This window comes from Oncorhynchus nerka, linkage group LG15 (assembly GCF_034236695.1).
Source record: "Oncorhynchus nerka isolate Pitt River linkage group LG15, Oner_Uvic_2.0, whole genome shotgun sequence".
Classification (NCBI taxonomy): Eukaryota; Metazoa; Chordata; class Actinopteri; order Salmoniformes; family Salmonidae; genus Oncorhynchus; species Oncorhynchus nerka.
Genome location: NC_088410.1, coordinates 40,468,756 through 40,493,305, shown reverse-complemented (window position 1 = coordinate 40,493,305; position 24,550 = coordinate 40,468,756). Strand labels below are relative to the sequence as shown.

At 42.6% G+C, this 24,550-nt stretch overlaps 1 protein-coding gene across 2 annotated transcripts; it reads right to left on the bottom strand.

Annotated features, from left to right (window-relative positions):
- Positions 1 to 225: 225 nt before the first annotated feature.
- LOC115143585 (heme-binding protein 1-like) lies at positions 226 to 14,813 on the bottom strand. Of its 2 annotated transcripts, none has more exons than XM_029684085.2 (6): positions 14,724 to 14,813; positions 6,782 to 6,967; positions 6,213 to 6,326; positions 5,614 to 5,755; positions 5,111 to 5,294; positions 226 to 3,916 (listed from the first exon to the last, which is right to left on the bottom strand). In XM_029684085.2, exons 2-6 carry the CDS (start codon positions 6,899 to 6,901, stop codon positions 3,742 to 3,744), a joined length of 735 nt encoding a protein of 244 aa, XP_029539945.1. In that variant the 5' UTR covers positions 6,902 to 6,967; positions 14,724 to 14,813; the 3' UTR covers positions 226 to 3,741. The 2 variants fall into 2 exon arrangements, with proteins under 2 accessions (XP_029539945.1, XP_029539946.1); XM_029684086.2 differs by having other exon boundaries at positions 6,213 to 6,304.
- Between the last annotated feature and the right edge of the window lie 9,737 nt (positions 14,814 to 24,550).

Below are 24,550 nucleotides of genomic sequence, written 5' to 3'. Positions count from 1 at the left end.
AAATGAAGAGACTATTACAAAATTTAATGCAGACAAGGTAGTTGTCAGAAAGGGATACTTTTGTAATTTTAGTTGTGTAAGATTTTTGGACAGAGGCGGTATACTAATAAGACACACTGTGACATAGCCAAATAACCACAAATATAACAAATGGTATTTGACAGGTATGTGGGGAAAAAATGTGTTATTCTGAGTGGAAACAATCATGTCCTTCACACCAAGCCACACATTTTTGTTTTAATTTTATTTGCATTTTACATAAAAATACAAATCATACAGTGCAAAGATTATAAAAGCTGTCATTGTATACAGTGTCTTAAGTATTCACACCCCTTTATTTTCCCCACATTTTGTTGTTACAAAGTGGGATTGAAACTGTTTTAATTGTGATTTGCCGTCATTGATCTACACAAAATACTATGTCATGTCAAAGTGGAAGAATATTTTTAACATAAAATTATGTAAACTAAAACGCTAATATATCTTGATTAAGTCTCAGAACTAAGCACACCTGCAATGTATAATATTTGCCCATTATTATTTTTTAAAGTTCTTCAAGCTCAAGTTGGTTATAGATCTTTGCTAGTCAGTTATTTTCAAGTCTTGCCCTAGATTTTTCAGCAGATTTAAGTCAAAACTGTAATTAGGCCACTCAGAAACATTCTGTTGTCTTGGTTAGCAACTCCAGTGTAGATTTGGGCTTGTGATTTAGGTTATTGTCCTGCTAAAAGGTGAATTTATCTCCCAGTGTATGTTGGAAAGCAGACTGAACAAGGTTTCATATAGGATTTTGCCTGTGCTTAGCTTTATTCCATACATGTTTTTCCCCAAAATCTCCCTACTCCTTGCCGATGACAAACATACCCATAACATGATGCAGCCAAAACCATGCTTGAAAATATGACAAGTGGTACTCAGTGATGTGTTTTTGCCCCAAATATAATGCTTCATATTCAGGACAAAAAGTACCTTTCTTTGCCACATTTTTTTGCAGTATTAAGTGCCTTGTTGCAAACAGGATGCATGTTTTGGAATATTTTTTATTCTGTACAGGCATCCTTCTTTTCACTCTGTCATTTAGGTTAGTATTGTGGAGTAACTACAATGTTGAAGATTAAACTCTGTAACTGTTTTAAATCCCTGAGTGGTGTCGTTCCTCTCCGGCAAATTAGTTAGGAAGGACGCCTGTATGTTTGTAGTGACTAATTAATAACTCCACCATGCTCAGAGAGATATTCAGTGTAATTTAAAAAAAACACATCTACCATTCGGTAACCTTATTTGCAAGGCATTGGAAAACCTCCCTGGTCTTTGTGGTTGAATCTGTACTTGAAATTCATTACTCGATTGAGGGACCTTAAAAATAATTGTATGTGTGGGGTACAGACAGGGTAATCATTCAAAGGTAATGTTAACCACTAATGCTGAACACAGAGTCCATGCAACTTATGAGAATTGTTAAGCACATTTTTACTCCTGAATGCATTTAGGCTTGCCATAACAAAGGGATTGAATACTTAAGAAATGTCAGCCTTTCATTTTTAAATGTAAAAAATAAAATAAAATCCACCTTGACATTATGCAGTATTGTGCGTAGAGCAGGGACCAAATATCTCAGGCTGTAACACAACAAAATGTGTCAAATGTAAAAGGAGTGTGAATACTTTGTGAAGGCACTGTACATTAAGTGTAAATGTATATCAAATCTCCATTCATTTACTCTGGGAATATTTTAAGTAGTTTAAAGATGCACTATGCAGAAATCTGTCATTTCCTGGTTGCAAAATTTTTACATTTCTGTTTATGAGACAAAACAAGTATAGTGTACAGAATCATTGTACCATCTAAACCGCTGTGAAATATATTTTCCATAACCAAAAATATTGTATTTTTAGCTGGTGTACAAAACCAAAAGTAAAAGAGGCAAAAACAAAACTTTAGAACGGGAAGCATAGAAATAACACACAGAACAGACCTACCACGTCTTAGTCTTGCATTCAATGAGAATGAAAGTTCTATAACTTTTCACATTTCTATGTGAATTTGGTCAGGTCGCCCAAAAAGTGACATAGCGCAGCTTTAAAAATTGAAGCAATCCACTAAAATTCACACTGCAATTTTCAAATGTATGCTTTGATAACAGCATAGAAATACAAGGTCACAAAAGAGAGGACGGGTGCAATTTTAACATATCAAAAGTATACCATACAAATTATTGGAGAATGCAAACAAATACAACTAATGCACTTATTCTGGGAACATTTCAAGGCATATATATATGTATAGAAAAAAAGAGGCAAGCACAGTAAGAGCACATCATTTGGCCATGCTGAACAAATGTTCATAAGTCACTTTAATTAAACTTCCATTCCTCAACCATCATTAACTATAGTTATGAATCTTCAAAAAATAAAAATAATTATAATTGTAAAATGTAACTAGGCAAGTCAGTTATGAACAAATTCTTATTTACAATGACGGCCTTAAAGCTTGAGCCTTCCTCAACATCTAAAGTGCCTGGTCACAGTCTCAGCTCCATTTACAACTAACCTCACCAAAAACCAATCTAGTCATTTGTGAGATAGTCGTTACTCACCAATAAGCAAATGGATAGACAAAAAAAAACATTACACAAACGTTACTGTTTGGTTGACACCTAGTGGCAACTGAAGGTAACAAATGACAGATATGTCTATCATTTTGAGGCTGGGGGAAGGGGAATAGTAATTTGAGAACAGTTGTTTACTTTCAGACACCTATACCCAAAATCCCTACACCAGCCTCAAAATCTTGGTAAAGCAGCAGAGTGTGGGTAAAATTCACTAACAGGGGGAAAAAAACAGTTAAGAGTAAGAGGGCACCCACATATCATAGCAAATAACTTTGAATGATAAAGTTGTCAGAATTACCTATGGATAATAATAAAGTTTCTAGTCAACAGCAAATACAACATTTTAGTAATAGGTTACAGTCCCACAAGACATAACCATTATACTTTAGAAAAACGTTATGGTATCATTACGAAAAAAAATATTAAAACATTTGCACTCACTACTGTAACTCGCTCTGGATAAGAGCATCTGCTAAATTACTCAAATCTAAAAAGTAAATTAATTTCAGTCCATTTCTAAAACAGCGTGTTTCACACATTGTGTGACACTAGTTTGCAATGATTCGATCACTAATTTGTTACATAAAAAGCAAGAAAATTAAAATAAAGATAAAATGTGACAGAAATATAAGAGTTAACTCTTGTAATTCCCAGACAGTTTTTCACAGAGATACAATATACTTGTATTTTAAACACCATATTTGGCTGTGTATATGGTATAAATGCCACTGAAGTTAGTCTTTCCTTGTGCTCCCCTGGAGCATAAACATACAATCTCAGTGAATGTTAAAGAAGTATTTTCCATACCTACTATATACCTAATACCATCTTTAAAGTAATCTTGTCATCTTTACAGCTAAAACCAACCTAAGAGCCATTCCTCCCATTTTAATCCATACTCTATCTCCATTACAGGAATCATCTGGTTGTGTTCATTATGGCACGCAAAAACAAAAGTTTATAAAAAAACATTTTGTACCAGAAACTAAAAATGAGTGCTGCTTATTGGACCAAGTCCAGGTAGTCCTTCCCCGTTTGTCCCTTTTATTCTGTTTTGCGCCCAATGAACATGACCCTAGGGGCACAGAAGGGTGGGATGGGGGGTGATACAGGAGGATGTTATAAGAGCTTTAGGGGTCTCGTCGGATGAACCAGATCTCGTTTCTGCGGCAGGACACCCCAGGGTTGTCGTAGACGGCCACCATGTAGGAGTTGCGATGCATTTCCTCGCTGGGGCCCAGCATCTCCCACAGCAGGTTGATTTGAGGCATGATTGTCTCCTCCGTGGTGGTGCCGAAGAACGTCCTACAGAAGACCGCATTTGTTATTCGTGTTTAAATAAATACTGGCATTACTGCTATTAAGTGATTATTTTTTACCTACAGTATTTTACCCAGACATTGTACCAATGCAAAGTAGTGTGTGAGTCTAGCTAGTACGTATCCATTATCTATAGAAGTTAGCATAATTAATACTGTTTGGGCTGATTCCCCACATACAGATTAAGCCTAGTAGTGGACAACAACAAAAAAAGAAGCTCAATGTAGACTCCATTGAAAGTGCTTTTAAATTCAGGACTGGGCTTAAAAAGGTTCTACAGCTACACCATCGAGAGCATCCTGACTGGTTGCATCACTGCCTGGTATGGCAACTGTTCGCCCTCCGACCGTAAGGCACTACAGAGGGTAGTGTGAACGGCCCAGGACATCACCGGGGCCAAGCTCCCTGCCATCCAGGACCTCTATACCAGGCGCTGTCAGAGGAAGGGCCTACAAATTGTCAGACTCCAGCCACCCTAGTCACAGACTGTTCTCTCCTCTACCGCACGGCAAGCGGTACCGGAGCACCAAGTCTAGGTCCAAGAGGCTTCTAAACAGCTTCTACCCCCAAGCCATAAGAGTCCTGAACACCTAATCAAATGGCTACCCAGACTATTTGCATTGCCCCCCACCCTCTTTTACACCACTACTGCTCTCTATTATCATCTATGCATAGTCACTTTAATAACTCTACCCACATGTACATGTTACCTCAACTAACCAGTGCCCCCCCGCACATTGAGTCTGTACTGGTACTCCCTTGTATATAGTCTCGCTAATGTTATTTTACTGCTGCTCTTTAATTACTTGTTCCTTTTATTTCTTATCCGTATTACTTATAAAAATTAAATAAACATTTAACTGCATTGTTGGTTAGGGGTTTGTAAGTAAGCATTTCACTGTTGTATTCGGTGCATGTGACTAATACAATTTGATTTAATTTCATCTGTGTCCTGGAAACCAGCCAATATAGTAAAAAAAACATTGATATTATCACTAATCTGACTAATTATTTCCACCCATTTTGTCTATACATTGTCTATCTAAATCCATTGTCTTTTACATGTAGATATGTAAATAGGTCAGAATAGGTCTCAAAACCACAGGCAAAGTAGAATAGACCTCAAATCAAGCCTGGGGCTTGAGTACCGAAGTCAGCCAGAGGTGAGAGTGTCCTTACAGGGAGATGACTCGTAAAGCCTCCCTTTGGAGTATGGTGATGTCTGGGTCCGTTGGCTGGGGCGGGTTGGCCTGGAACTGAGCAGGCAGGTAGTATGCCGTCAAGATGTCCTTCTGAAAGCCATTGCCGTCCTCCAGCATTTGGATACTGTTCACAATGGGTACAGTCATTCCCAAATAGCGTCCTGTTGATACGAGAGTGTGCTATTATGATTACTCATTGTTACACTGTTCTTACTATCCTTAGGGCTATGGTAAGGATTAGGATTACTTATGTAAGTACAGTGTAATAATGACTAAATAATATACAATAGAGTGGAGGCCCCAAATCAATAAATTGTGGATACACTGTACTTAGGGTTATGATAAGGGTTAGGGCTACTGCTGTAAGTAGGGTGGAACAATGAAAGATTACAATATAGTTGAAACAATGAGTGATTACAATAGATGTTGCACTATACTTACATCAATAATTACACAGTAACATGAACACTAAGGCCTTACCGACAGAGTTTTCCTTGCAGATGAACTTCATGAGTTTCATAAAGCCCATGGAGATGCTCTGCTCGTACAGCTTCTCCCCTTTAGTGATGCACGCCCACTTCCCTGCAGGGTACACCCTCTCCTCAAACAGCACCTCGCCCATCTGAAGAAATAGACAAACACACACTTCGTTATCCAGGGAATATAAGAGATCTTCCACTTCACTTAGCACTCAAGCAATGGCATGGATTCTCAAGCTGAAACATAGACGCGCACACACACACACCCAACATAAATTGCACTCAAGCAAACGCATAAGGCAACACAAACACACAGATTGTACACACCACATTGCACTCAGGCATTTACACAAATCCATGTGTACATACACACAGCTTTCATGATTTATTTTATTATTATTCAAACACTCAAAAGTGCATGTGCCAGACACTCAAAAGAACGACAAGAAAATGGCTTCATTTAGCTTTTACTAAATACTTTCCTTCACTTCCTGCCATTACATAGACAGATGACCCAGAAAATGGAACAGCCAGCCAACATATCTACCATTGTCATCCTGACCTAAGATCGGTATCATGTGGAAGGGAGACATACTTTACCTTTTCATGCTGAGAGATGGAGGAAAAGGGGACCTGCTCTCTCTCTTGGGCTTGGTTCCGCTGCGTCAGCTCTTGAATTGGTCCTGTCATTTCTATCAAAACAACACAGGGGGCCTCCTCGTTTAAAAAAAAAAAAAAAAAAGATGACAGAGAGCAGTGTGAGAGCAAACCTCACTGACAAAAACCTCACCGGAACCAAGTGAAGTGGGGGGAAATTCGTCATTGGCTTATGCTTCATAAAAGGAACACAGTGCTAATGTCAAGTATTCAAGTCTCTAGGAAAATGGGCATGCTCTAATAGCTATAAGCTTCTCACTAGACCCTAAACTGATACCCATTTGAGTAAGCCATGATAGAGACTTCAATACACACACTATAACAATCAAGTCATACTGCTGAACTGCAGACAAGATGTAGCAACTAGAATCTGAGATTTTATTTAAACTGTTGGAAGAAACCATGTCCTGTTGAAAAGAGTCTGATTTCTCAGACTGATTGTCTCCAAATACACTGCTGCCAAGCAACTACCTCGAATGGGACTATTTTACTCCACCGCCTATTTCGCTTACCTCGGGGGACGGACACCTGGTGTGTGCTGGCGATCGCCTGCCAATGGGTGTACAGCCTCTGCTGCTCGTCGTCCTCCATTGGCTCAGGGTTGTCAGTGATGTCATTGTCCAGCTCTTCATCCTCCAATCCGTCAAGATCCTCGAGGGAGATTAGCGCCATTGTTTTTGTCGACAGGCCGGGTAGATCTGCAAATACAAGACCAAGAAGACAAATGTTACAATGGCCCTATTTCTAGGAAAGTTAATGTCCATTTCACCTGGGTATTTAGGCCTACTAAGAAAGGACTTGGTTGTGGCATGGCTGGTCTAGTGTTAATGCTGCAGCCTCCGCCACACGTCTACCGTGTCTGCATTGGTTTGAATTGGGATTACCGCCCTTTGACACAAAAGTCTCCGACTTTCCCCACGGTCACCCTCATTCACTATTTGTTCAATAAAATCAGAAAATCCCATACATAAAATAAAAAGACACGATCAAACTGTAACAATGTATATTACACTGTAATAACCAATTATTTTTGTAAGTACCAAAAGTAACTATTGTTAAAATGTCCCATTAAAAACCACATAAAAACAGTACCATCAAATAATATGCTACCATACTATTACCAGTAGAAAATAGAACACATGTTTCAGTCATTTATTCACTGAATGTAGGCTACACAGGACATATTATGATTTGTACAGTATCACGGACAGGCTGATGTAATACCATGTAGGTACATGAAGCTGTTTTGACACAGACTTCACTATTCACGGGATCATATCAAACCTGCTTGTCTGACCTTTTCAAAGAAGCTTAAGGGGGATTGGTGCCTGTGGTAGGAGGCTTATCACTATCTCTGCAAATTACCAGAAAGGGCACCATATGGTAGACCAGGGGTGTCAAAGTCAAATGGACGGAGGGCCAAATAAAAAAATCAGCTACAAGACGAGGGCCGGACTGTTCGAATGTTCATTGAAAATTTTTTAAATGACGCATATAGTCTAGTGAACCTAATTGAACCTACTGAAAACCTAACAAATATATTACAATATGATCAGATAAATAAAGCAATATTTTCTTATGGCTCTGTCAGTAATCTTTAATTTTCAACAGACACAAAAGACAAATTTCCTTTATATAAATATCCCCATAACATGAACATTAAATGAAAGAAACCGGTATTCAAGGCACCATCAGTAGACTATATTTTCTATTTTAGCAAAAGTGGGCTAAATTTACTTCAAAAGAAAAAAACAATAATAGCAATTTTCTATCATCCACTCAACTGAAATATTTTAAAAATATAATTGGATTGAAATACAAAAAAATAAAGTGCAAAAATCTATTAATCAAAAACAACACTTTGTTTAAGGAGAAGTAACATGCAGTGAAAACAAATATTAAATTTTAACTTTTAAACTTGAACTGAGTAAAAACTCTAAATATGTGATTGCACAGTAATGTTCACTTGTTTGAGGTTGAGGTGATACTTGGTGGTGTCCCATCTTTTCCACAAGTTCATCAAAAGTAAGGCTCTGAGCTGAAGAAATCCTCAGAATTGAGTGGAGGTGTTCAGCAGTAAGTCGACTTCTGTGTGATGTTTTGTTCAGGTTCATCAAAGAAAACAGTTGTTCACACAGGTATGTGCTGCCAAACATAGACAACGTTTGAGCAGCCTGGATGCGCAGCTGGGGCATTGTGCCGGGAGGAAACGGGCGAACTCCGCAGCACCCACTGCCGCATATTTTGCCCTCAGTGCATCATTGCATTGGAGGTCAATCAACTCCATTTGGAGGTTTGGTGGTGAGCTTTCCACGTCAACAGCAAATGGGTTACCGAGCAATTCAACCTGCTTTTTGTGCTTCAAAGTCAGCAAATCGCGTCGAAAGTCAGCGGCAAGCATACCTATTTTATCAGCCAACTGTGTGCTCGGGAACGCACTGGTAGAGAGCTTCTCTTTCATGGTCTGGCAGCTGGGAAAGTGGCTCAAATTTTCTTTCCGCATCTCGTCTCCCACAGAGTCAGTTTGGTTTTAAATGCCTTCACTGTACTGTACATTCAGAGATGACACGATCCCGACCCTGCAGCTGCAAGTTTATTGCATTCAGATGACTCGTAATGTCACACAGAAAAGCCATTTCACACAGAAACATTTCGTCTCGGAGTTGTGTTGTGTCTTTCCTTTGCTGTCCAAGAACAGACAAATCTCCTCACGAAGCTCGAAACATCTTTGAAGCACCTTTCCCTGGCTTAGCCATCGCACCTCTGTGTGATAAGGCAAATCACCATGCTCCGTTTCTAACTCCGTCAGAAATGCCTTGAACTGGCGGTGATTCAAACCTTTGGCTCTGATAAAGTTAACTGTGCGCGTGATGATGCTCATTACATGCTCCATTTTCAAGGCTTTACCGCAACGCTTCCTGGTGTATGATACAATGATAAGCTGTCAGCTCACCTGTCGCGTTTTCCTCTTGCATCTTTTCCCGTATCTTCGCCACCAGTCCGCTCCTGTGTCCACACATCGCAGGTGCTCCGTCGGTTGTCAAACCCACGAGTTTTTCCCAAGGCAGCTCCATCTCAACATCTTGACACCTCTTCATACAAATCATGCCCCGTAGTTGTGCCATGCATAGGACGTAAAGCCAAAAACTCCTCTGTCACGCTTAGGTTGGAGTCCACTCCGCGGATGAAAATTGACAACTGGGCAATGTCAGAAATGTCGGTGCTCTCATCCACAGCCAAGGAATATGCAATAAAATCTTTTCCCTTTTCACAAGCTGCTCTTTTAGATTGATGGACAACTGGTCTACTCTCTCGGCAATGGTGTTTCTGCTCAGACTCACATTTAAAAGAGTTGCCTTTTTCTGGGCAAACTTCGTCACAAACTTTAATCATGCAGTTTTTGATGAAATCCCCCTCCGTAAATGGCCGGGCTGATTTAGCGATCTCTTCTGCCAAAATAAAACTGGCCTTGACAGCAGCCTGGCCTTGTGATTTGGCTTTTTTGAACAGAGCCTGTCGAGATTTGAGGCCTCGTTTTAATTCCTCTGCCTTTTGTAGCCTTTGTTCCATGTCCATATTCTTGTTTTGTCCGCGTGTTTCGTTTCATAATGTCGTCTCAGATTATACTCTTTCAGTACCGCCACACTTTCTCCACACAGAAGACACACAGGTTTTCCAGCTACCTTCGTGAACATATACTCCGACTCCCACCTTGTTTGAAACCCCGGTTCTCAGTATCCACCTTCCGTTTTTGCCATTTTTGATGGGTATCTGCAATAAATATTGAAATGAAGCAGCCTACTGCTCGGTGCGTCACCTTTGCATTGTGGGAAATGTAGTATTGGTGCGTGTAAAAGATCTGCGGGCTGCCGGCTTGCTGCGGGCCGGTTCTAATAATAAATCAAGATCATCCCAGGGGCCGTAAAAAACCTTCTTGCGGGCCGGATGTGGCCCGCGGGCCTTGACTCTGACATATGTGTGGTAGACAAATGTGAGTTTTATTACAAATGGCCAATTACATATTATATCAGATGAAAGGGTATACATTTATTGTTCCATAACATTTGTTGCCGCATAATAGGTCTTAGGCAAAAAATGCATAACATTTCAAGTGAGGGCTCCAAATCAAGGTGGTTCATTCAGAAAGTGTCAGCTGCAGTCAAAGAAATCCTATAATTCTATGGCTACAGTAATGTGAACTAATCTTATATACCATATAAGTCATTAGCGGCAGGGTAGCCTAGTGGTTAGAGCGTTGGACTAGTAACCGGAAGATTTCAAGTTCAAACCCCCGAGCTAACAAGGTACAAATTCTGCCCCTGAACAGGCAGTTAACCCACTGTTCCTAGGCTGTCATTGAAAATAAGAATTTGTTCTTAACTAACTTGCCTAGTAAAATAAGTTTTTAAAAAGCTCATATATGCTTATAAGAAGTAATAAAGCATTTTACCTGTCAGATTTTAATGTTAGCTTATAGGGCTTTTGTAACAAACTTAAATAAACACAGTAGCCTACACCGTCGGGCTACTGTTGTGCCATCATGGGGACACAGGTTTGAAAATGTACAGTAAAGAAACAACACAAATTCATCTTTATTGCACACGCTACAGGACTGTTTTGGGACTGTTTTTCTAGCACAGACTAGAATATGTTCTGTGATTCATTGAACGGCATCGAGGATTATACCACCTCAGTCACCGGCTTCATCAATAAGTCTATTGATGACATCCCCACAGTGACAGTATGTACATATCCCAACCAGAAGCCGTGGATTACAGGCAACATCCGCACCGAGCTAAAGGCTAGGGCTGCCGCTTTCAAGGAGCGGGACACTAACCCGGACGCTTATAAAACATCCCGCTCTGCCTTCTGACGAACCATCAAACAGGTAAAGGGTCATTACAGGGCTAAGACTGAATCCTACTACACCGGCTCTGACGCTCGTCAGATGTGGCAGGGCTCGCAAACTATTACGGACTACAAAGGGTAACCCAGCGGCAAGCTGCCCAGTGACGTGAGCCTACCAGATGGGCTAAATGCCTTTTATCGGTTGCTTCGAGGCAACCAACACTGAAGCATGCATGACAGCACCAGCTGTTCCGGACGACTGTGTGATCCCGCTCTCCGTAGCCGATGTGAGCAGGACAGGTAAAACAGGTCAACATTCACAAGGCCGAGGGGCCGGACGGATTACCAGGACGTGTACTCAATGCATGCGCGGACCAACTGGCAAGTGTCTTCACTGACATTTTTAACATCTCCCTGTCGGAGTCTGTAATACCTACATGTTTCAAGCAGACCACCATAGTCCCTATGCCCAAGAACACTAAGGTAACCTGCCTAAATGACTACCGCCCCGTAGCACTCACGTCTGTAGCCATGAAGTGCTTTGAAAGGCTGGTCATGGCTCACATCAACTCCATCATCCCGGAGGTCATCACTAAGCTAAGGACCCTGGGACTAAACACCTCCCTCCGCAACTGGACCCTGAACTTCCTGACGGGCCACCCCCAGGCAGTCAGGGTAGGCAACAGCACATCTGCCAAGCTGATCCTCAACACGGGGGCACCTCATGGATGAGTGCTTAGTCCCCTCCTGTACTCCCTGTTCACCCACGACTGCGTGGCCAAGCACGACTCCAACAGCATCATTAAGTGTGCTGACAACAACAGTGGTAAGCCTGATCACCGACAACAATGAGGCAGCCTATAGGGAGGAGGTCAGAGGTCTGACAGTGTAATGCCAGGACAACAACCTCTCCCACAACTTGAGCAAGACAATGGAGCTGATCGTGGACTACAGGAAAAGGAGGCCCGAACACGCCTCCATTCACATCGACAGCCTGTAGTGGAGCAGGTCGAGAGTATCAAGTTCCTTGTTGTCCACATCACCAACAAACCATCATGGTCCAAACACCTGAAGACAGTTGTGAAGAGTGCACAACAACATATTTTCCCCCCCAGGAGATTAGAAAGATTTGTCATGCGTCCCCAGATCCTCAAAAAGTTCTACAGCTGCACTATCGAGAGCATCCTTACCGGTTGCATCACCACCTGGTATGGCAACTGTTCGACATCTGACCGTAAGGCGCTACAGAGGGTAGTGCGTATGGCCCAGTACATCACTAGGGGTCAAGCTTCCTGCCATCCAGGACCTATATACTAGGCTGTGTCAAAGGAAGGCCCAAAGAATTGTCAAAGACTCCAGTCACCCAAATCATAGACTGTTCTCTCTGCTACCACACGGCAAGCAGTACCGAAGGGCCAAGTCTAGGTCCAAAAGGGATCCACCAAACCATACGACTGCTGAACAATTAATCAAATGTCCACCCGAACTATTTACATTGACCCCCCTGCCCTTTGTTTTTACACTGCTGCTACTCCCTGTTCATTATCTATGCAGTCACTTTATCCCTACCTACATGTACAAATTACCTAGACTAACCTGTACCCCTGCACATTGACCCGATACCTGTACCCCTTGTTGGGGTGGCAGGTAGCCTAATGGTTAGAGCATTGGGCCAGTAACCGAAAGGTTGCTGGATTAAATCCCTGGGCTGACAATGTAAAAATCTGTTGTTCTGCCCCTGAACAAGGCAGTTAACCCACTGTTCCCCGGTTGGCCGTCAATGTAAATAATAATTTATTCTTAACTGACTTGCCTAGTTAAATAAAAGGTCAAATAAAAAAATATAGCCTTGTTATTGTGTTACTTTTATTGAAATGTTTTACTTTTGTTTATTTAGTCAATATTTTCTTAACTCTATTTCTTGAACTACATTGTTGGTTACGGGCTTGTAAGCATTTCACAGTAAGGTCTACTACACCTTTGTACTCGTCATGTGACAAATACATTTCGATTTGAAAAGCTGATTATTGCTTCATCTGGAAATGTTGTTCCGAGGCTCATTTTCAAGGGTGTGACGCAAATGTGGAGCCGCTGGAGGCCAAATTGAGCTAACAATGCGAAGGGCTCTGTGTAGCTCCGCATTGACATGAATGGTTGACTGACTATGGGTGGGGGCGGTATATCCTGTATAAAACACAAACATGGAGTCTTATCAGAACAAGTTCAGAAAAGAAATACATATTTATAATACAAAAAGGAGTTTGAACTCCTGGAAGGAGAACAGGGAGGTAAATTGGGATAGATGGATTTGTACACATTCAACAAATCTGATCAAACAAAGTTGATGTGCCAAATCGGTCATGATTGATGTATTGTAACAGGCCCAAAATGTGGTTACTAAAATCAGATGTGGATATACTTGGCTGGTTTCGCTGCATAACATTTAGAAGTTGTCCCTTTTCAGATTTAGAAGAAGTGCTGCTATGCTCCCGTTCGTATAAACTGGTAGCATAGCTAGCATTCAGAAATCAGTGGTAGTATTCAGTCGCTTTTAACTGCAAAGCAGTTGATTGATGACATGAACATGTATTGGGATTAACATCCATACAAGCATTAAACTTTGATGTTTACCTCAACATAGTGTAAAATAAACAATAGCCTAAATGTAACCCGATTTTGCTGGATGGGGAGATGCAAGTGGAAAACGGTGCAGCATTTTTACTTAACGATAGAATTGTCTGAGCTCCTACTCCAACATCTCAGAAGAGGTAAGGTCTTGTCATTTCGTTTGGCCAGTTATTCGTAATTAGCTAACAGGCTATCACTACGAGTGGTGCGGTGCAGACCAATTTATTGGATGCGTACGACAGTTCCCCAAAGCGCAAGTATGAATGCTTTGACTTCAACAGAGGTGGCATCTCAGTAAACGCTGTACTGCTGCTACAGATGCCAGATTGACCATAAATCGGCTTTTACCCCACATAAACATTTTAAAACTCTGTTTACTGCGGCAGGTGGGTTGCACATTACTCAACACAAACCAAACACAAAAACACTACCAGCGCACGCTAACAAATCCACTAAAAGGAGTGTACAGCAGCACGGACTTCATTAAAGATTTTACTACAACATCCGATTAATCATCGCTGGCGAACAATTAAATGGGCTGTGAACTCACTGCCCGTGTTCGAGAGCGTCAAATCCATGATGCATTGTGCGTAAATGGTGACACTGGCTGAACTACAAATAGTAATGAGTAGTTAATTATGACGCAAGGTAATTTGTAGATCAGTCAGTCGGCAGTCGCCTGCAATGTCGAACAAGAACACTGACTGCACTGCATTACAGCAAAAGTAGGTCAACCCTAGGGAGCCAGCACACCCCAAAACGTATCAAAAATGTCACTGGGGTTGCAAGAACGTATATGCCATAAAGCTAATAGGCTTTAGGATAGACAGCTTATAATTTTATTTGTTGGATAAACCACAATCGGTTATTAATTGTGTAGGTTCTGTGGACATTTGGGCAATTTACCTATTAATTTGTTATGCTTCCCTGAACACTAGTTTAGACCAAAACATTTAGTAATAAAGTCGTTGTTCTTACCTGGTCAACAAAGTACAGGATTGTAGTTGAGCACTACTTCCTCTGACCTACAATCAAAACAGGAGATATAAGTGCAATACCGCACTAGTATTCTGCCAGCAGCACAAACGATGGCGTCACTTTGTATGCTAAGGAAGATTCCTTCAAAATAAAAGCACGCATTTCAAAACATTGAAATGTGGATAACTAAATTGAAAGATACAGTACTACATTTTAATCAATGTCCCCCTTATACTGTGCTTAAAAGCAAATGCAAAAAAGGACTTTATGGAAACAATTACAAATATGCTTCTAAAAACATTTTGTAAGACCACTATCAAAACATACGATGTTCAGATCGTTATACTCAGTAGAGTGGGGTCTGTAGAATCTATATATGGTGTTATTTAATGGGGGACTGAAGTCTAAATTCACAGCAGCACTTTATACTCCACCTACAGACCCTACTGAGTATTCCCAACCCACTTTTAACTCTGCAAATACAATCGTTTTTTAATCGTAAAACCCATACAATATGTAATTAATTTACAGTGTATTGCATTGCAATGTATGGAGTGGGTGGAGTCACCAGCACTCTGTATTAAACCCACTGCCCAGCACAAGAGACCAATTTAAGTTTTGCAGACTCTATATTGAGTAATTCCGATTACATGTTGTATTTTGTTAAAAAGGTGTATTTATTTAAAGAATGACTGCCCCTAAAATGCAACTAATCCCTTTTAAAATGGCTTATGTGGCTTCGATATGAGTCAGATACATTTATTCTAGTGTCAAAATTGACTACAAAGTCAATTGTCATAAACGCAGTCTCGTCTAAAATAGATTTGTATTTTTTTAGTATTTGTTTTTTTTATTCGAAAAACTACACTGGAGAAAAATATAAACACAACATGTAAAGTGCTGGTCCCATGTTTCATGAGCTGAAATAAAAGATCCCCGACATTTTCCATAAGCACAGAAACCTTATTTAGCTCAGATTTTGTGCATAAATTTGTTTACATCCCTGTTAGTGAGCATTTATCCTTAGCCAAGATAATCCATCCACCTGACAGGTGTGACATATGAAGAAGCTGAATAAACAGCATGATTGTTACACAGGTGCACCTTGTGCTGGGGACAATAAAAGGCCACTAACATGTACAGTTTTGTCACAACACAATGCCACAGATGTCTCAAGTAGAGGGAACTTGCAATTGGCATGCTGACTGCAGGAATGTTTATCAGAGCTGTTGCCAGAGAATTGAATGTTGATTTCTCTACCATAAGCCACCTCCATAATTTTTTGAGAATTTGGCAGTACGTCCAACCGGCCTCACAACCACAGACCACATGTAGGGCGTTGTGTAGGTGAGCTGTTTGCTGATGTCACTGTTGTTAACAGAGTACCCCATGGTGGCAGTGGAGTTATGAAGCACAACCATTGAAGAAGAGTGGGACAACATTCCACAGGCCACAATCAACAGCCCGATCAACTCTATGCGAAGGAGGTGTTGCGCTGCACGAGGAAAATGGTCACACCAGACACTGACTGGTTTTCTGATCCACACCCCTACCTTTTTTTTATGTATCTGTGACCAACAGATGCATATCTGCATTTCCAGTCATGTGAAATCCATAGATTAGGGACTAATGAATTTATTTAAATTGACTGATTTCCTTATATGAACTTTAACTCAGTAAAATCTTTGAAATTGTTGCCCACTTTGTGTCCCTTCGTTGAATGGGACTCCATTGTTTCATCATCCCCAACGCTTTCAAAGGATGGCAGACTGAAAACAGGTGGGATTTTAGGGGGGTTTAGGAGGAGGAGGAGGAGGGCTCTGAAAAACACTTATTCGGGTGTCCACAGAATGTTGACTAGCAACAACAACTGGAACCAAAAAGACACCCACCATGGGCACCCAGTAAATTTGCTTTAAGGTAAACAAAATAATAACCCACACAAAACTTAAAGACAGGAAGCAAACCAAAAAGGTGGAGCAAAACAAAATCATATAAAGGATTGTTTGTTTAGAAGTCAACATAGGAAGAGCCAACTAAAGGTGTTAACCCTCCGCATCTATCAAGACAAGTAGAGCACAAGGCCAGCCACTATAAAATAGCACCTGAGCTAGCATAGGTGAAACACATTTCCAATTACAAGATGGCAACCAGCGCAGGTGTAACACATACTGACTAACAAGGCAACACCAGTCTGTGCTCCCTAAGTGTTACCAAACTATATGTGCTAAAGTCCAATCCCAAAACATAAATGGAAAAACCATTGACTGCCCACTCTTGAAAGACAGTCAGCAACCAAGTTGGCCCTACCACGGACATGTCTGATTTCAAGGTGGAACTCCTACAATATCTGTAGGAACTTTCCTCTCCTGATTTTCCTCAGTGGAATGGCCTCAGGGAAATGAGTGGCAGCGCACCTGATGGTCAAAAGAAACTTGTTACCACTCTTTGCTTTGGGCAAAGGACTATCATAGTCCACCAGGACCCTGCTGAAAGGTTCGTCAAAAGCAGGAATACACTGCAAAGGTGCAACCGTCACAGCTTGGTTTGGTTTAGCCATCCGCTGGCAAACACAAAAGGATTTACAGTTAGCCACATCATCCTGTTTCAGACTAGGCCAGAAGAAGTTATATAAGATACGGTCATACATCTTGCTGACCCCAAGATGGCTTGCCATACTACCATCGTGAGCCAACCTCAGTATCTCTTATCGAAGCGTACCTAGAACAACAATTTGAGATGCACTGGGCCAATTGTCTTGCCCCGAAGTGAAGCGAGGACGCCATTTCCTCATTAGGCAGTTAACCCACTGTTCCTAGGCCGTCATTGAAAATAAGAATTTGTTCTTAACTGACTTGCCTGGGTAAATAAAGGTAAAATTACAATTAAACAAATTTGAACTCCATCTCTGTCAAAGTAACCCACACAAACTTAATCAAAATCCTTCTCTGGACATCTCTCAGAAAAAAGAGGGGAGAGGGACACATCTTTACTCTGTTTCGCAATCAGCTGCTTCTTGGACATCGAAGTGTCAAGTGTAGGAACCCGCTCTTCCTTCAGGGGTCCTACAAACTCTCTCACCTTTGGGGGTTTCAAAGCAGAGGTCAACTCAGGAGGTTTAGCAAAATCAGATCGACCATGGTGGGATTGCAGATATCCTCCTCAACACTAGACTTGCTCCCGGCGACTTTCTTAGACAAAGCACATGTAATGGCACACGCTGAGAACACTAAGATTGTTTTCTGATAATCCAGCAGGTTCCTTTACTTTGGGTTCCTTACCAACAACAGGATTTTGCACAACCATCCCTCCAGCCAAATTGTTTCCCAAAATGAATAAGACCCCCTTCACCGGTAGGTTAGGCTCAATCCAACAACAACGGAACCAGAAATAAGATCAGACTCGAGTTCCACATTATACAAAGGAAGTTCCATGCAACCCAGGAGCAGGACTCTAACCCGGAAGCTTATAAGAAATCCCGCTATGCCCTCCGACAAACCATCAAACAGGCAAAGGGTCAATACAGGACTAAGATCGAGTCGTACTACACTGGCTCTGACGCTCGTCGGGTGTGGCAAAGCTTGCAAACCATTATAGACTGCAAAGGGAAACACAGCCAAGAGCTGCCCAGAGACACGAGCCTACTAGACGAGCTAAACTACTTCTATGCTCGCTTCGAGGCAAATAACACTGAAACATGCATGAGAGCACCAGCTTTACCAGAAGACTGCGTGATCAAGCTCTCCGCAGCCAATGTGAGTAAGACCTTTAGACAGGTCAACATTCACAAGGCCGCAGGGCCAGATGGATTACCAGGATGTGTACTGCGTGCATGCGCGGACTAACTAGCAAGTGCCTTCACTGACATTTTCAACGTCTCCCTGTCCGAGTCTGTAATACCAACATGTTTTAAGCAAACCACCATAGTGCCTGTGTCCAAGAACACTATTATCTATTGCACTCCACACCATGAAGTGCTTTGAAAGGCTGGTCATGGCTCACATCAACACCATCATCCCAGAAACCCTAGACCCACGCCAATTTGCATACCGCCCCAACAGATCCACAGATGATGCAATCTCTATTGCACTCCATACTTTCTTTTCCCACTTGGACATTAAGGAACACTTATGTGAGAATGCTGTTCATTGACTACAGCTCAGTGTTCAACACCATAGTGCCCTCAAAGCTCATCAATAAGCTAAGGACCTTGGGATTAAACACCTCCCTCTGCAACTGGATCCTGGACTGCCAATCATGACTGCACGGCCAGGCACGACTCCAACATAATTATTAAATTTGCTGATGACACAATAGTGGTAGGCCTGATCACCGACAGCAACGAGACAGCCTATATGGAGAAGGTCAGAGACCTGGCTGTGTGGTGCCAGGACAACAACCTCTCCCTCAACGTGATCAAGACAAAGGAGATGATTGTGGACTACAGGAAAAAGAGGACAGAGCACACCTCCAATCTCATCGACGGGGCTGCAGTGGAGCAGGTTGAGAACTTCAAGTTCCTTGGTGTCCACATCACTAACAAACATGGTCCAAGCACACCAAGACAGTCGTGAAGCAGGCACGACAAAACCTATTCCCCCTCAGGAGACTGAAAAGATTTGGCATGGGTCCTCAGATCCTCAAAAGGTTCTACAGCTGCACAATCGAGAGCATGGTTGCATCACTGCCTGGAAGGCAGGAAGGTACATTTGACATTGTCCATAAGCTTGAGTACATTTGCACACAAAAAAATCATACAATGATGGAAAGACCTGTGTGTTGTCCTTGTTAATGCAGACAAAGAAGAGCTCCAGCTTTTTAATCATAGTGTCACGACTTCCACCAAAGTTGGTCCCTCTCCTTGTTCAGGTGGCGTTCGGCGGTCAAAGTCACCGACCTTCTAGCCATCGCTGATCCTCTTTTCATTTCCCTTTGGTTTTGTCTTGTCTTGTATCATACCTGGTTCCAATCCCATTCATTACCTGTTGTCTATTTAACCCTCTGTTCCCCCTCGTTGTCCTTGTCGGTGATTGTTTGTCTGTAAGCTTTGTGCAAGATATGTTCTGGTGTGCGACGGATTTTGTATCCACTTGTTTTATTTAGTGTATTTTGGTTTTCAGAGTTTTTTAGCACTTATTAAACTGCTCTGTTTATACCAAGTTCGATCTCCTGCGCCTGACTTCCCTGCCACCAGCACGCACCCTTACAGAATCACCGACCCACTGTGGAGTCAGCAGGATCAGGTACCCCGGTTATAGGGGTGGAGGAGCGCGTCCGGGAGCACACAGGAGTGCTTCACCATCTTGGCACCGCCATGGACCGCGTTGTCCGGACTATGGATTGCTGGGAGAGACAGGGAGTTCTTCCAGTGCCTCCACCAGCACAACCGGGGTCTTCTCTGAGCGCCTCTTTTCCACCTGGTTCAAGTGGGATTCGTCTCTCCCTGCCCCAGGAGTACGATGGAGAGGCTGCGAACTGCCAGGGGTTCATGCTTCAACTGGAGCTACCGTTCACCCGGCTCCATCGGGCTGTGAGAGGGTGTCCGCCCTTGTCTCGTGCCTCACCCGAAAAGCCCTGGAGTGGGCCAACGCCGTGTGGAGAGAGGGAGATGCGGCGTTGGACCAGTTTGAGGAGTTCACCCGTTTCCGGACAGTCTCTGACCACCCGCCTGAGGGTAAAGCGGCGGGTGAGCGCCTCTTCCATCTGAGGCAGGAGACGAGGAGCGCCCAGGAGTTCGCCCTGGAGTTTAGGACCCTGGATGCCGGCGCGGGATGGAGTGACAGGGCCCTGATCGACCATTACCGCTGCAGTCTGCGTGAGGATGTCCGTCGGGAGTTGGCCTGCAGAGACACCACCATCACGTTCGACCAGCTGGTGGACTTGACCATCCGGCTGGACAACCTGTTGGCTACCCGCAGACGTTCTGATCGGGGTCCGGTGGTTCCATCCTTCTGCACTCCCTCTCCGATACCCATGGAGCTCGGAGGGGATGTGCCCAGGGAGACCAGAGGGGGTTCCCGCTCGCGCACCATCTGTGGCCGCAGAGGTCACACTGCCGGTCGGTGCTGGGTTGGTTCCTCTGGGGATCGAGGCAGCAGGTAGGGCGCTCTGGCGTCACCCCAGGTGAGCCGGCACCATTCTCATCCAGATCCCTCTGTTGCACATATGTCTGAGTTTTCCCTGCATAATGCGCTCATGGATTCCGGCGCGGCTGGGAATTTTATTGATAGAGCTTCAGCCCATAATTTAGGGATCCCCATCGTTCCCGTGGATGTGCCTTTCCCCGTTCACGCCTTAGATAGTCGACCATTAGGGTCAGGGTTGATTAGGGAGGTCACCGCTCCTTTGGGCATGGTGACACATGGGGGTCATACGGAGAGAATTAGTTTCTTTTTTTATTGACTCTTCTGCGTTTCCCATGGTGCTGGGCCTACCCTGGTTAGCTTGTCATAACCCCACTTTTTCTTAGCCACAGAGGGCTCTCACGGGGTGGTCGCGAGAGTGCACAGGTAGGTGTTTAGGGATTTCCGTTGGTGCTACTATGGTGGAGAGTCCAGACCAGGTCTCCACCATACCCCTGAATATGCTGATTTGGCTCTCGCCTTCCCCAAAAAGAAGGCGACTCAATTACCACCTCATCGACGGGGCGATTGTGCGATAGATCTCCTGGTAGACGCTGCACTTCCCAGGAGTCACATGTATCCCCTCTCACAGGAGGAGACGGAGGCTATGGAAACATATGTCTCCGAATCGCTGTGTCAGGGGTACATTCGGTCCTCCACTTCACCCGCCTCCTCGAGTTTCTTTTTTGTGAGGAAGAAGGATGGAGGTCTGTGCCCGTGAATTGACTATCGGGGACTGAATCAGATCACTGTGAGGTATAGGTACCCGCGACCGCTCATAGCCACAGGGATTGAGTCAATACACGGGGCGTGTTTCTTCACCAAACTAGATCTCAGAAGCGCTTACAACCTGGTGCGTATCCGAGAGGGAGATGAGTGGAAGACGGCTTTCAGTACCACCTCTGGACACTATGAGTACCTCGTCATGCCGTACGGGTTGATGAATACGCCATCAGTCTTCCAAGCATTTGTAGACAAGATTTTCAGGGACCTGCATGGGCAGGGTGTAGTGGTGTATATTGATGACATTTCCGCTACACGCGCCAAGCATGTGTTCCTGGTGCGCAGAGTGCTTGGTCGCCTGTTGGAGCATGACCTGTACGTCAAGCCTGAGAAATGCCCTTTTTTTCAACAGTCCGGCAACTTCCAAGGGTTTCGCATTTCCACCTCAGAGGTGGAGATGGAGAGTGACCACATTGCATACAAATTAATTAATTAAAAATCATACAATGTGATTTTCTGGATTTTTGTTTTAGATTCCGTCTCTCACAGTTGAAATGTACTTATGATAAAAATTACAGACCTCTACATGCTTTGTAAGTAGGAAAACCTGCCAAATCGACAGTGTATCAAATACTTGTTCTCCCCACTGTATGTGAGTGTGGATTCTCAGCCCTCACTAGCATAAACACTAAATACATTCACAGACTGTGTGGGAAATGATTTAAGACTAAGACTCTCTCCAATACAACCCAATATTGCAGAGTTATGTGCATCCTTTCAAGCACACCCTTCTCATTAACCTGTGGTGAGTTATTCACAATTTTCGATGAACAAATAAGGTTTTATATATAAGAGGGTTAAATAAAGAGCAAAATGATTATATATATTATATATTAATTGTGCCTTGGTCCTATAAGAGCTGTTTGTCACTTCCCTTGAGCCAGGTTTTGAGAAAAACTCACACTCATTCTTATGTTTAATAAATGTATCCTATAGTGTGTGTAGCAGACTTCAAAAAACAACATTTGAGATTTCGCTGACCCTGGTGCTAGAAGGGGTACGCAGCTGGAGGTTGAATGTTTGAAGGGGAACGTGACTATAAAATGTTTGGAAACCACTGGACTAGGGCAAAACAAAATAATGGATGCAGCTGTGGTCGTAGCTAACTCATGTCTGAATCTGACTAATACAGTGATCTAGGAGCAAAAAAACGTAATGGCGTCACCGGCCTGAATCTAATCCAATCTGGAGCTTCAGTCAGGCTACATCTGTAAAGCATAGAATAGAATTAGCTTGACCCGAGTTACTGCTCTGATGACACAGACGGCTTCATCGACAACTGTAATGTGTGTTATTTGAAAAGTTTTATTAAAAATATCCGGTTTGATAAACTAGTAGGTTAATTACCCAGCTAAGCAGATACAAGTAATAGAGTCATTTTGGTTGTGAAGTGCATAGTAAAAAAGCTTTGTCCTTTCTTTATAACAAAATGCAATTTACCACTTGGCTGTCTATTGTACAACCCTGTCACAGGCCCTCTCGGTCAACACCACCTCATAAAATGAGGAAGTACATTGTTTATGAGGATTGCCTGCTGCAGTTGTTCGAGATATGTCCAGCCGAACACGCAACACAGAGGAGACCAGCAAGGGGACCCTTCAGCATCACGGACATGTCCTTGCTTTGAGCATTCCTATAAATGGAACAGGGAGTACACTTAAACCAGGTTGGTGACATTTGACCTGGTCAAAGGTCAAAACTGTTTCGAGTTTTGTCCAAATTCACCTTCATAACCTAGCCTGGTGAAACCAGCCTGATCACTGTGTTTACCATTCTATTTCACTTCACATATCATGATATCTGAAGTGAAATAAAAGGTGACTCCACCATGCTAATCATAACCACCATTGATAATGTAATCAGTGCTCTGGGAGTGTGCTTGTGTGTGACTGTCCAGTATCTTTGAGGGGCCAGGGCTGATCTACGCTGCCATGCTCATCAATGAGTCATGTACATAGCCCACCTATAATTTAGCCCAAACAACTACCTCTTTCCCAACTGTATTTAATTTATTTATTTATTTTGCTCCTTTGCACCCCATTATTTTTATTTCTACTTTGCACATTCTTCCATTGCAAAACTACCATTCCAGTGTTTTACTTGCTATATTGTATTTACTTTGCCACCATGGCCTTTTTTGCCTTTACCTCCCTTCTCACCTAATTTGCTCACATTGTATATAGACTTGTTTTTTTACTGTATTATTGACTGTATGTTTGTTTTACTCCATGTGTAACTCTGTGTCGTTGTATGTGTCGAACTGCTTTGCTTTATCTTGGCCAGGTCGCAATTGTAAATGAGAACTTGTTCTCAACTTGCCTACCTGGTTAAATAAAGGTGAAATAAAAAAAATAAAAAAAATAAAAAAATGGGGCGCTGGTAAAGGCCTTACCTCCAGCCTCACCTCTTTCCCACTCACCAATGGTCATAGATTAGGCAGGTTTGAGTCTGGACCTGTTCAAACTTCAACATAGAAACATGCCTATGGTAATTCAACAGTGACTGTGTGTGTGTATGTGTTCACAGAAACATGTATGGAGCCAGAACATGGGAGACTTGCAAGATAATGTGATGAAGTCCAGTCTGACAGATGGGCTTGATACTGATGTCTTTAAATGTAGAAAGACCTGGCACTCAGCATAAAAAATGTAGTAAACAGCTTTTACTTGTATTGCCTTTTTTTAAATTATTGAATTGAATCGTATCATTCAATATGGCGAGGGAGAAACCCTATGTATTCTGCACCAGGATCAAGGAACTCCTTTTGTACACGGGAAACCACACAGGAAGGTATGACCACTGTGACAGGTAGCCTCATTTCCATCAAGCAAAATTATGATAGGACCAGTATCTGTATCAGCTGGGAATGACAATGAAAGACGCACGTTGTTATATTAGCAGAACACTGCTTCTATGGTAATT